Source organism: Rhinolophus sinicus, chromosome 13 (genome assembly GCF_057876585.1).
Source record: "Rhinolophus sinicus isolate RSI-liver-muscle chromosome 13, RSI-T2T, whole genome shotgun sequence".
NCBI classification, from domain to species: domain Eukaryota; kingdom Metazoa; phylum Chordata; class Mammalia; order Chiroptera; family Rhinolophidae; genus Rhinolophus; species Rhinolophus sinicus.
Window position 1 is genome coordinate 34,404,712 of NC_142513.1, and position 12,748 is coordinate 34,417,459.

Consider the following 12,748-nt stretch of genomic DNA (forward strand, 5'->3'; position numbering starts at 1 on the left):
TCTTTTAAAAACATCAAATCAAATCATGTTATTCCCTGTGCTAGATCCAAGTGCTTCACTTTGCACGTGGAATAATATCCATACTTACCTGACCTACCAGTAGTGTCTTATCTGTCTTCTGCCTCTCTGATTATTGCAGGTCACGATATGCTCTAGCCTTCTTACTATTTCTTCAAAACACCAAGCTCAAGCTCAAGCTCATTCTGGCCTCAAAATCCCTGCATTAAGATTTTTCAAGTCCCTCTGCCTGGCATGGTTGGAATTTCTATGACTCTTCATGTGGCTGGTTTCTCATTATTCGGGTCTCACTACAAATGTCATTTCCCTTCTACAGGCCTTCTTTGACTGCCTTGTCTAAAGCATCCCTTCAGCCCCCACCCCAGGAGTTATCTATCTCATCTCCATGTTTTATATCATTCACTGTGATCTTATTTGTTTACTACTTTATTTTTTCTCTCTCTCATGGGGGCAAGAACTTTGAAGCTTGATACTTGATAAGTATTTATAGAATGAATGGATAGACATGGTAGGAAACTTTTTAGAAAATACTTTCCCCAGATGTTAAATATTTTAGAATCTTATTTTCCAACAAACATGGATATATTCAGTAGAAAAAAATTCATGTGACATTTTAAGATATAGGATTTGAGTCTTTTGAAGGCCATTTAGTGATGACCTCTTAGGATCTTTTTGGGGTCCATATTTCCATTCACAAGGACAATGTTGATTGAAAAGATGAGGGAATGCTGATGTAGGACATTCATCTCAGCTGTGGCCAATCCCTCTATCATAGTCTAGGCTTGATTGGAAAAGCCTAGACTATGTTAGCGGGTAATGGTCTGAGGTGCATCATTTAGGGCTATAGGACTCCTTCCAAATTCCATTTGGCCTAGTGCAATGCTTAAAATACTTTGGAATTGATTCCTTGGGTACTGAAGTTCTTTTAATCTTCTAGAATCCTCTATTAAAATATAACGTTATGATCTAGCTTTAGCTCTGAGTAGAAGTAACGTCATAAAATTCTTAAGCTGCCATGGACATTCATTATCAGGGCTTGCTTCTCAGGTACATCAAAATGTGCAGGTAGGCAAGACCTTATAGAAATGGGCTTGGAGAAGCAAGAGGCCCCAGGAGCCCTAGAGAGAAACCTAGTCCATCTCTACTTTTGAACAAAGCTGCCTTCGTTTGACCCCAAGATCCCTTCTGGGCCATAACCACAAAAGGACAGGCTTTCTGGGTGTTTTCAGTCTTAATAAGTAGTCAGCAGGACCCCTCAAGTAGCTGAGAATGGAAGGCTATGCACAAGCAGGTTTCCCAGAGTAGTCAACTTCACCCTAATTAGAGACCTAATTGGGGGCATGTGGGAATTCTGACAGGCTCCCAGGGTGTCACCTGACAGTGGTCAGGATTTCCCCTTCAATTTCACAGTCTCAGGGTATGGACTGAGCCCTGATGTTTCAGCTCTCTGCCTGAGCCACTCAGGAACCACATCTTTAATATTAATGTTCCCTCATTTTCAATGGCTCTTTTCCTTGGTGAAATTTCCACGTTATTTCCTGGCTTGGAATAAACCTGTATTCGTTGCAGTTGAGCTAATCTGCCAGAGCTAAGAGGTTGCTGGTGTTGTTTCCCCACTCCAAACGAGGTCTTTATTGCATTTAGAAAAGAGACTTTTCTTTTTCAAGGAAATTTGTCACTAAAATTGCATGGATGGCTTACTACTGTGTTACCAGCTCAGCTGGAGGTGAGAAGGTACAACCATGACTTTTTTCTCTGCCTCATGTTAGCATCAGCTGAGAATAAGTTTTCACCCCATTCACTTCTTGTAGAAAAGCGAGATTTGGCCTTAGCATGAGATGGTTTTAAGAAACTTAATTGGAAGTAAAATTGCTCTCTTTCTGCAAGAGAGTTCCTCACATATCCAAATGCCAATTACGACAGCTTTGCAGTATCTCTCTGCTCTTTTTACTTTTATTTTTTTTAATTTATTGGGGTGACAATTGTTAGTAAAATTACATAGATTTCAGGTGTACAATTCTGTATTACATCATGTATAAATACCATTGTGTGTTCACCACCCAGAGTCAGTTCTCCTTCCATCACCATATATTTGATCCCCCTTACCCTCATCTCCCACCCCCCAAGAACTCTACCACTGCACCACTAGGGGAGCGCCTCTCTGCTCTTAGTAATATAATTTTAGGGAAAGAACGGAATGAAACATAATGATGCAAATGCCACCTGCCAAGGCCCTCCCACTAATGCTATCTTGTGGTCCTTATCACATATGATTCCTACAGGCAGGGCATGGGAACGCCAGGAAAGGGGAGAGGATCTTGCTAATTAACTCTGGGTTTGGACTTTTTTTTTTCCCTGATGCTAATGTGCTAATTGTTATAATAAAGATCTGAAGTTTGTGGTAATCATCAATGTGATATTTTAAAAGAGAAATCAAACAAGTCTTAGATCTATAAGTAATTTTACCTGTAAACTCATTGAGACGTCAGTCACACTTCTGATAAGTTAAAAAAATAAATAAATAAAACTCAGCAAATGAGTGACTGAAGCCAGACCAAGAAAATTGTTTTTTTGAGTAACACTGTCATGTTTCAAACAGCTGTCTGGTGCTATGGAGACAGAGCCACAGAAAAATTTGTATGGTTTGCTAAAATGGAGACCTTGAAAAGAACAAAGAAAATAAATTCCTAGAAATAACCTCTAACCAAAGACTGACACTAACACTAGTACAGTTTGAAATACCACCCACTTTATATGCTGTACCTTTCGGCTTATGTGCCCAAGAACTCAGCTGACACAAATCAGGTGAAAATAATGGATGGGCACCAGGGATGTGCTCATTTTTATCTAAGTTCTGTACCTTGAATGGCAGCTCGATTCCATAGGAGAAATGCCATTGGATACATCTTCTCTCTTTCAATAATTTTAGCCTTTTCTAAAAAAAGGAGACATTCCATTAGGAAGGCTTAAAATACCCCTATAGTAAAGTTATATATGCATATGTAGGATTAAGGAATTGCAGAGAATTTCAACTTATCTTACTCGATTCCAAAATGAATGCTGAATTGCTTTGAGCTACTTCATACCCCATTTCTGCAAGCAGTGCATACTGAACAAGAGAAGAATCTATATCACCATCCTTATAGGCAAAGTATGCTGTCAGGAATTTCTCAGCCCAGTGGCCTAGTTCACAAACACCTTTATAAAGCTGTATATGAGAAGAGAAATCAAGCAGACTACTTAGCCAATATACTTCATTCCAGGTAAAAAATAAATGACATCCGTCTTCAGTTCCTTGCTAGCTGGTCAGGCAAAAATTTCCGGTCTAAAGCATGGCTTTTGCAAATTATATAGAGTTAAGAGTTAATACCTTTCATAGACACCAAGATTACAAGTGTGTATTTTTTTTTTGTTTTTTCGTCTTGAGCTGAAACTTCCTGAGGCTTATTTTATATTTGTGTAATCAGCTTTCCTGACTAGAAGGCTATTTGGCACAACAAGAATGTATTGACTTCTATTTATAAAAAAGGGCCTTTCTGGGCACTGCTGCTCTGGGAGGGCGAGTTATAAGACCCCAGCTGATGTGGAAAGGAGAGAATGAAGGGAAGACAGTGCCTGAGGGTGTAGGTGACATAACCATGAGGGAGCTGTGCCGAGTTCTATGGGGACAAACGTCAACTTAGCTGAATAGCCCTTATGTAACCAAAAGAGGTTAGCCATACATAATTCATTAGGAAGTTGGCAAAGGAGCAAATCTAAAGATAGATTATTAGCTGGCAGCTTTTGAAATGAGTTTCAGAAAAGCCAGATTGCAACATGGAGGTATTTATATTGGTGCAGCCGGTATTTAATAAATCAATGAAGGGCATTAAGTTCCTAAAAGCATTCCTTTGTAAAGTACATCACTGGCTCAGGCTGAAAGAAATAACTTTCTCGGTTGTCATCCAAGTCATCAAATACCTAAGGACCCTGCTTTTGGGGAAGAAGTAGACTACATTTTCTAGGCTAAAGCAAGCCTTTCGTTTCCCACATTGCACACCCCCAATCCCACTAGAAGTGCCAAATTGCCATGGCGATTTGAATGAAGGCTGAAGCAGAGCTCCTTAGCTGAATTCTGAGGGAGCTCTGAACTTGATAAAAGTCAAACACAAGAAAGGAGGGATCATTTCTCTGTCTCCCTTTCCCCATCTGAGTTACATCACTGCTTTTCCTCCCTGACAAATGTCAGTGTTCACATTGTCAGCTGGAAGAAAAGAGACAATAGCTATAAAATCCAAAGCACCAACAACTTAAGGGCAGTATCACCTCTTCTGTATGATAAATGAAAAGTATTTTAAAAACATTTCATTATTTACCTCCACAGCAGTTCTGCATGATCTTAACACTCCTGTTCCTGTTGCGTACATCTCAGCCAGATAATAAATGGCGAGGGGTTGCCCACTCTGAGATGCCAAGTAAAAATATTTGAAGGCAAGTTTATAATCCTTCCATACTCCAGAGCCAGCTGAAAATTAAAATTGGTTTGAGCCAGCCTTTATTTATTTTGTTACATGATATCCTATGGCTATAATGGTCCCTGCTATTTTAAATAGGATGGGAAAAGCCAACCAAAAGTCAAGCTGTTCTAATTCCACTGTTTTGGGGGGGAAAGTTGAATTCAATTTTAAGTAAGAATATGGAAATCTTTGTTCTTGACCGATTCAGAAAACTGAAGGAGAACTGTATTTCCTCAATATGGCATAGCTAATGTTAATGAAAAGGAGACCAGATGGTGGTCTCTAAGGACCGGAAGCCCCACCATGAGGTGTCTCTCCATCCTTGTCATCCTTTTATACCGAGACCAGTACAGCTCCTCCCAGACGTAACTATGGAGTTTGGAGCAGGCAAATCCCATCTCCAGGAAGCCCTGCTCAGATTCAATTCATGCTCGGAGCAAGGAGAGGCATTGGGACCTAGGGCAGAGTATCAACTCCTCCCAGCAGCTGAGATGCTTGTCCTGGCTCTCCCATTACATCTTTTGTGAGTTAAGCACCTATAGCCACTTCATTTGCAAAAGGAGGGGCTTTCACTAGTTGGTCCTTCAATTCCCCTCCAGCAGTAACATTTCATAGCGTTTAGAAGCAGTGCCATGTAGCGCCTAAGAAAGACTCTAGAGGCAGATTGCTGGGATTTGAATCCCAGCTTCACTGTGATCTTGGCCAAGATGCTTAACAACAATATGGCTCAGTTTACTCATCTAATAAAGTGGGGGACACCCCCTAGAGGTGTTGAGAGAACTAAATTAGTTAATACATACAAAGACCAATAAACATTAGCTATTGCTATTACTCTTATTCTAAAACTTAAGAAATCTGATAGATCCTGGGCCTGTGACGTGGAATGCACAGAAGAACAAGGCCGTCTTAGGCAACTGTCCAAGGCAGTGCAGAACAGGGCCTCCCCTTGGACTACTGTGGAAAATGCCAGCTACTTTGTGGCCAGATCTGCCCTCCTTGATGATGCAGTTTGCTGCTGCACTCACTCCACCTCTGACAGGAGGACTTAGTGCAGAGACTCCTATGTTCAGATCTCCTGGCACTTGTCTTGGCATGTCCTCTCCCAGTCCCCACAGAGATTATTACAAACCTCCATGGCTTTCTGACACCCCCTACCCCAATCACTCTACCTCTGCTCTCAGAGGACAACTTTGTACCTCCTAGCTCACTGAGGGAAACCCTCACTTTGTCTTTCCTCAGTTGCCTCTTTCCCCCTCGCCCCAGATTTACATATGCATCATCCTTCCCTTCCTGCTTCTGTCTTTGAGGATAAGAAATCCCTTCTCTCTATCAAGAATAATGATGCCTTTACCTCCCTGGGCCCAATCAGCTTCTAATGCCACCCAACTTTTTTCAGAACCCCTTTTTCATCAATTATCTTATCTCTCCCATGACACATTAACCACCTCCATTGATTGGCCCTCTTTTCTCTGCCAAAAATTATACTCACATCTCTAACCATCTGAAAGACAACTCCCTCTTGGTTCTCGGTCTCCCTCATGCTACCATTACATCTCTCTCCTTCTCCTTCCATTTAAAGGCAAAGTACTTCCAAGAATATTTTTGCTCGTCTACTTCCTCAACTTTCTATTCACACCTCAACCCACTCTATCTGGCTTCTACACCAGCCAGTCCAATGACCTCACTAACATCCTCGATATTGACAAGTCTCGCGGATACTTGACCCTTTCTTATTTTATTTTTTTTGAATTGAGAACCAAGCTTCTCACTGCATTCAGAGGGGTGCTCATTCATTTACTCTTTCTTGAAAGTTCTATCCCTGGCTTGCTTCCATAAGATCACTTTTTCCCCCTACTCCTCTCACCATGCCTTTTCAGTTTTCTTGTGACCACTCTTTCTCTGCCCATCTCTTCAATATGACACAGAGAATCACCAGATTTCTAACTGGGCTCATTGCTCCTCCCTCTCACACTCTCCTTTCCCTTTGCAACCTCAGCCTTTCTTAACAAATACCTACATGTTTATGTTTATCCTATTCCAAATGTTTTTCTCTAACTTTGACCTTTCTAGTGAGTTTCATACTTGTTTCTGGGTATGTGCTTTGGATATCACAAGTCGCCTCAAACTTAACCTTTTCAAAGGTGAGCATCCCGACTCTGCACCTCTTGCCTCCTCTCACAACTGGTGTCTTTTTCTTCAGTCTTCTGCAAATTTCTCCCCAAATTGCCTGTATGTTCTCTCCAAACCACATACATCAGTCCTTTCATTTTTGTTTAAAAAGGAGCAGACTAAAAATCATTTGTCATTGTACGTAAGGCAGCCAAATTTGTAGTACTTACAGTAGTACATGAAGCCTAACTGAAACTGTGCGTTGGGCCATCCTTTCTCTGCAGCTTTCTGAAAGTATTTAAGTGCTTCAGCATAATTCTGCAAGATGATTATACTCTGTTACTCAGAGATGTATGTACAACTCCATGGTAACAATTGCTGTCTACGTTTTTGTTTTTGTTTTTTAAAGAGTATCGATAGGGCCGTATGTGATTTAAGCTAATTGAAATAGTATGAGAAGTATTAAACATTTTATTTTATTATTATATTACATTAGGAAATAATTATCTCATTTTCACTGCAAATTATGTCTTTCCCTACACTGAAAGTAAGTTTTATTAGATATTGGGGGAAGGTCCTCAAAGACAGATGTTACCTAAAAAGATAAATTTCTCTATCAAAAGAAGTCCTCAGGGGTTAGATGATTTCTAAGGTTACTATTACATTAGGTTATTATTCCTTAGGTAACAATTAATATTGTTATTCAGGTCATAAGCTTGTTCTATGTCTCTTCGACAAACATTTCAGTGGTTTATTTTATTCTCTATTATCAGATATGATAGTTTGGCAAACCAGGTAATAGAGACTAATTTCTTTAAATTAATCAATGACCATGAAAAGGTAATGAAATTCTTTAACTTACCACAGGAACTCCTTTCCCATGAAAATAAAGAAGACCGAGCCCATGAAGACCAATTGCATTGCCCTAGAACAGTTTTAAAAACCCATGTAAAGCCCCAGAAGAATTAATGATAAGGAAAATTACTGAAAAATAATTCAAAATATTTGAAATGCACCCAGTAGGCAGATAATCAGGCAGTTGACAAATTATTCTGACCCTCTTTAGTTTCCTTTCACACCTTCATAACTCCCTCTGACTAGAAAAAAGAAGGAAATGAAAGTCAAATCTTTATTCCATTTTTTCATTCAGCTTTTCTTTAGCAGTCGCTTTGTGTGTGACTCCATAGGAGGCATGGGGCAGAGGAAGGAGGTAAATGTTACAAGATGAATAAACCATGATCCCTGCCTTGGAAAGTTCACAGGTGAGTGGGCTCTGACTCTCTAGGTAGGACCTCTTAAAGTAATCATGTCAAATGTGGTAATGCCTATAGTAGAAACAGATCAAGAGTGTGTGGGCACCTAGAAGAGGGACACTCAACTGCCTGCATGAGGTTAAGGACTGAGGGATTGAGTTGTCAGAGGTGGTGGCATTTGAGCTGAGTCTTGAAGGATGTGTAGGAGTTTTCCAGAAGGGAGAAATCTATCCAGACACGTTATGTGCTTTGGACAAAGGAGGTTGCCATAAATGGCCAAATAACATTTTAGAGAATCTGAATTTCAGTGTAACCATTATGGATGGTGTTGTTGGTATCTGTTTCCTTATTCAAATTTGACTGCTTATACCATCACCAATGTTTTCTTTTCCATTTAATGCTAAATTAATTACCATTTCTTTTTCTGATTTGTATTCTGAACAGTCTAGGGAGTATTTAGCACATTTAACATTTAGTACGTGTTCATGCCTATTTGATGAGACAAGTAAAGAGTTAATGGGGGTCGGCCCAGTGGCTCAGGAGGTTGGAGCTCCCTGCTCCTAACACCGAAGGCTGCCGTTTCAATTCCCAAATGGGCCAGTGGGCTCTCAACCACATTGCTGGTTCAACTCCTCGAGTCCCGCAAGGGATGGTGGGCAGCACCCCCTGCAACTAACAATGGCAACTGGACCTGGAGCTGAGCTGCGCCCTCCACAACTAAGATTGAAAGGACAACAACTTGACTTGGAAAAAAAACTGGAAGTACACACTGTTCCCATGAAGTCCTGTTCCCCTTCCCCAATAAAATCTTTAAAAAAAAGAGTTAACGGGAGTGGGCTTGTGAGCTGGCAGGATGGGATAGGCGAAGAGTTAACAGGAGTGGGCTTGTGGGTTAATAGACACGATCTTAAACATTAACCACTTGGCTGTGACTCCCCTGGCTAGCACTACACCTGCAGGCTGACAAGCACCTTACACCCATCGTGAATGGGAACAGAACAGTTCCCAATTGCAACGGCAACCCCCTACAAACTAACAATCACCCATCATAGATGGGAACAGAATGCTTCCCAAACACAACAGCAGCCCCCTGCAAGCTGGCATCCATCATAGATGGGAACAGGCCCGTTCCCAGGAGAAGACAATTGTAATGGCAGCCCCCCTGCAAGCTGACAAGCACCTACATCCTGCATGGAAAAATATAAAACTCCCTCTCATCAGTGCACCTGTCCCCCTTCTCATCAGTGCACTCTGCCCTGGCTAACTCCCATTTGCCAGTGTCTCTCTTACCCTTCTGTCTCCCTTCTGAGAACGCTTCTGAGTTCTCCCTCTCAGACTACCCTGGCAAAACTTCTGCCAGTTCCAAATAGAATTCTTTCTCCCTTTTTGACTTTCAAATCTTTTCTTGTAGAGTCTTGTAAATTCTTTTATAGTCTGCAAATGACCAGGGGTTAATTCTATGCCAAGACATATTAATCCCTGATGAAGAATGAACCTTGAAAGTAACCTCCCCACCAGAAAACTCACTTTTTCTTTATATCTCCCATCACACATTTCACCCTTTAGTGACTGAGTAAGGAGCCAAGTTTGGCCACTTAGCTTTCATTCAGCAAATCTGTAGGTTTGTTTTATAGGTTTATAGTATTTCCTCAGGAACTTAAGTTCTGATAGAAAACTCCAGATTTCTTCTTACTACCTAAATGTAGTTGTTGTGGATAGAGCCAGAGTACCCCTTAGTGATACAGGAATAGCATATAAATAGAGAAGGCATAGTTCAAAACTACTTTAAGACTCCAAAGTCTGGGCCTATGAATATCAAAGGGCCAGCTACTGTAGGAATTCTTATGGATGGTCAACCTGTATTGAAAGCAGAGGGTATATGTCTGCTGCTTTTTTTCCTTCTCCCCAGCTATATCTACCTGAAGTCCTAAGAGTATTGGGATAGTCTGGTCTAGGAGTAGTAAGGGCTGGTGTGATGGATGTGTTAAAGTCTAGTGAGTCTGTCTTCTCGTTATCCTCTTTTGGGTAATTGAGAAAAATGGACGGGAAAGGAAAAGAGAATGGAAGAGAGAGGGAGAGAAGGAGAACATTAAAATAGTGGAGACAAATTGCTTTCTTTCTGTAAAAGAGTCCCAAGGCAACCAGGGGCTCATTGGATGACTCACCAGCTGTTTAAGGCTGGGAGTACCTTTTAGACCTTTCAGGTCAGGAGTGGCCATGCCGGTAATGTAGGAAGCACATTCATCGAGGTAATGGAGTGGTGGAGAGTACCTGCCCTGTCTAAAGGCAGCAGCTCTTCATTAGCTCTTTGCTCCAGGCAGTTGCTGTTACATGGAATGGCAGCCTCATATGGTCAGCTCTTCCCGTTTTCCAAGAAGGGCTGCATGTCCACATTTTGGTATAAAATTTCCTGATTTTTTTTGCTTTTTTTTTTTACAAGAGACCAAATCCACTTTATTTAGTTTTCAGTAAGTTTAAATCCCTGAGGGGTATAGCATTACACGGATTCTGTGTCCTATGGCTTTAGCAGGAATGTTGCTTTGGAATTTGGCACGAACCACGCCACTGTCTCCATGAGCACAAGTTACCTTTCCCCAGATGACTCTGGTTTTGTTTGGTTTGCCACCAGGAGTCACTGCATTATTCTTTGCCTTGTACATGTATCCACTTTGTATGTGTATCTCTTGCCTAGATAGAATACAGTTTCATCTCAAGCATAAACACCTTCAATTTTAAGAAGAGCTGTGTGCTCTCTCTGGTTCCAGAGACCCCGCTTATAGCCAGCAAAAATAGCTTTGTGCCACAGCCTTCCAGACATATTTGTTGTTTTAGATGTCTTGTTCCCAGCAGGCCCCCAAATTTCAGCAGCAAGAGCTCCATTCAGCTCCACAGGCGCCAAGATGGTGGAAAAAGGAAATTTCCTAATTTTAAAAAGACTTTCTGAGCCCAACGAAATGTTTGTAGGCAATCACCCCATATATATCTTTCACTTTAGGGCTTAATACTCTTGCTGAGGTTAACTGACCTGAACTTAGGGAGCAGATGATCATTATTCAGCAAATATTTAATGAACCCCTACTATGTATTAAGACTGTTGCCGTCCTCTAGGTGAAGAGAAATGGCCTTCAGACAGTATGAAAGAAGGCACAAGGTAGAAGCAGTAATGTTCCAGCAGTACATAGAGTGAATGCAGGGCAAGTTAAGAAGAGGGAAAAGTTTATGTGAGTCCAGGAGAGTAAGGGTAGCTTTGTGGAGGGAGAGAGGATTAAACACTGCTCTGGGGGAAGCGTGGGATTCAGAATGGGAGAGTCTGGGAAGGGAGAGGGAAGGACAAACGTGTGGAGATGTGAATGCACCTGATGTGTTCAGAGGTGTGAGAGAGAAAACCAGAAGGATAGGGTCCATTATAGGCCCAGTGTCACATAGGATAACTGTTCATGTTTCTGAGTAATTAGACAAAAGAGGTCGTAAAGTCTGTAGCTTTGCATCCTGGTACTGATAAGACTTAAAAACAAATTGACAGAGCAATGGTTGTTTTTTTTGTTTGTTTTGTTTTGTTAAGTAGTAAAAGAAGAGTATGGGTGTGCAAAGAGTGGGAGACAGGAAGCTTTTACTTTAGTAGTGGCCGCAAGTGAGAAATCAAATTGTCAGGGTGATGATAAAGGTATGTATGGCCATGTCTACGTGGTGCCATTCAGAGCAATTACCTTAATTACAGTGTCAGATTTCCTCTGTAAAGGAAGGTAGCTTAGGTTTGGAGCATGAATAGCTCAGATCACTGCTGGTTCCACAGCCCTGAATTGCTTGGGAGCTGGGGTAATTTACACACTAAATTCCTGGCATTATTCCTTTGGGCTGACAAGTCAGGGTTACTTGCCAGATTCTAAGAGATCTTCCCGTTCCATTACCCCACCTCTTTTTCAATTGGCTCTCCTTTGTCATCCTAATCTAATGGTACGCAGACAACTGTCTTGCTGAGCAACAATTTCATGTAATTGCAAGGGAGAGGAACCCAGCACCAGCCTTCTCAGTAATTTACACCACAATAGCAGCAGCACTGAAGTGTTAGTCATTTATAAATAGGCTCATAAAGCAGTGTGTGGGTTTTTAAAAACAGAATAGTTGAAAATATTCCCCTATCTGAGCACATCTTTACTGCCAGTGTTGCAGTATGACATGGTAACAACAAAATGTTCCCTCTTGTGCAGGGATAAAAAGCTGATGAAGGCCATTCACCAGCACCAGGTTGATGGGTGTTGCTATTAGGACGCTCTTTACGTACTAAAAGGATTCAGAGTAGTTCACTAAGTTTTATCTGACAGATACCAGCCTCACGGAACTGAGGAACCCAGGCAAAAAACTTCAACGGCAGGAGCCGTGTTACACTATTTCCTCACAGATCCAATCCATTCTGCCTTGGATATGCTTTGAAGTTTATTCTACATAACTGGCCCCAGAATAATAGCAAAAGATAACAGCTGAAACATGGCACTTACTATGTGCTGGGCAGTGTTTCAAGTACTTTACAAAAGAAGGCACAGAAATGTTAACTCAATAAATTCTGACAACAACAATATAAGGCAAATCTTGTATTCCCATTTTAAAAATGGGGAAATTGAGGCAAAGACAGGTTAAGTAACTTGCCCATAGCTACATAGCTAGTAAGTAGCAGGGCTGCCATTCAACCCAAATGTCTCCAGAGTCACTCTCTTGATCCTCTTGTCCTGGCTGCCTCTCTGACAACCTTCTTCTTGGGCCAGTGGGATTTCTGGCTTTGGGGTAAGATCAAACGGGAGAAAACCGGGCATTTCTTGGTTGGTTTTGTCTAGAACTTACTGCATTGATTGAGTTTTCCCGTCATCTGTCTTCATC

The 12,748-nt window shown here is 41.3% G+C and overlaps 1 protein-coding gene and 1 pseudogene across 3 annotated transcripts in view; both read right to left on the bottom strand.

Annotated features, from left to right (window-relative positions):
* SEL1L2 (SEL1L2 adaptor subunit of SYVN1 ubiquitin ligase) overlaps positions 1 to 12,748 on the bottom strand; it is an 83,609-nt gene that overhangs the window by 12,253 nt on the left and 58,608 nt on the right. For 2 of the 3 annotated variants that reach the window (XM_074317677.2, XM_074317675.2), the window contains 4 exons: positions 7,486 to 7,548; positions 6,854 to 6,941; positions 4,374 to 4,522; positions 2,879 to 2,953 (listed from right to left, as the gene is read on the bottom strand). In XM_074317677.2, the coding sequence (XP_074173778.1) occupies positions 2,879 to 2,953; positions 4,374 to 4,522; positions 6,854 to 6,941; positions 7,486 to 7,548 (375 nt within the window). Of the gene's footprint in view, positions 1 to 2,878; positions 2,954 to 3,060; positions 3,227 to 4,373; positions 4,523 to 6,853; positions 6,942 to 7,485; positions 7,549 to 12,748 lie in introns of all 3 variants that reach the window. The other variant, XM_074317676.2, reaches the window with a different exon arrangement.
* LOC109458411 (large ribosomal subunit protein eL33 pseudogene) lies at positions 10,351 to 10,694 on the bottom strand (annotated as a pseudogene).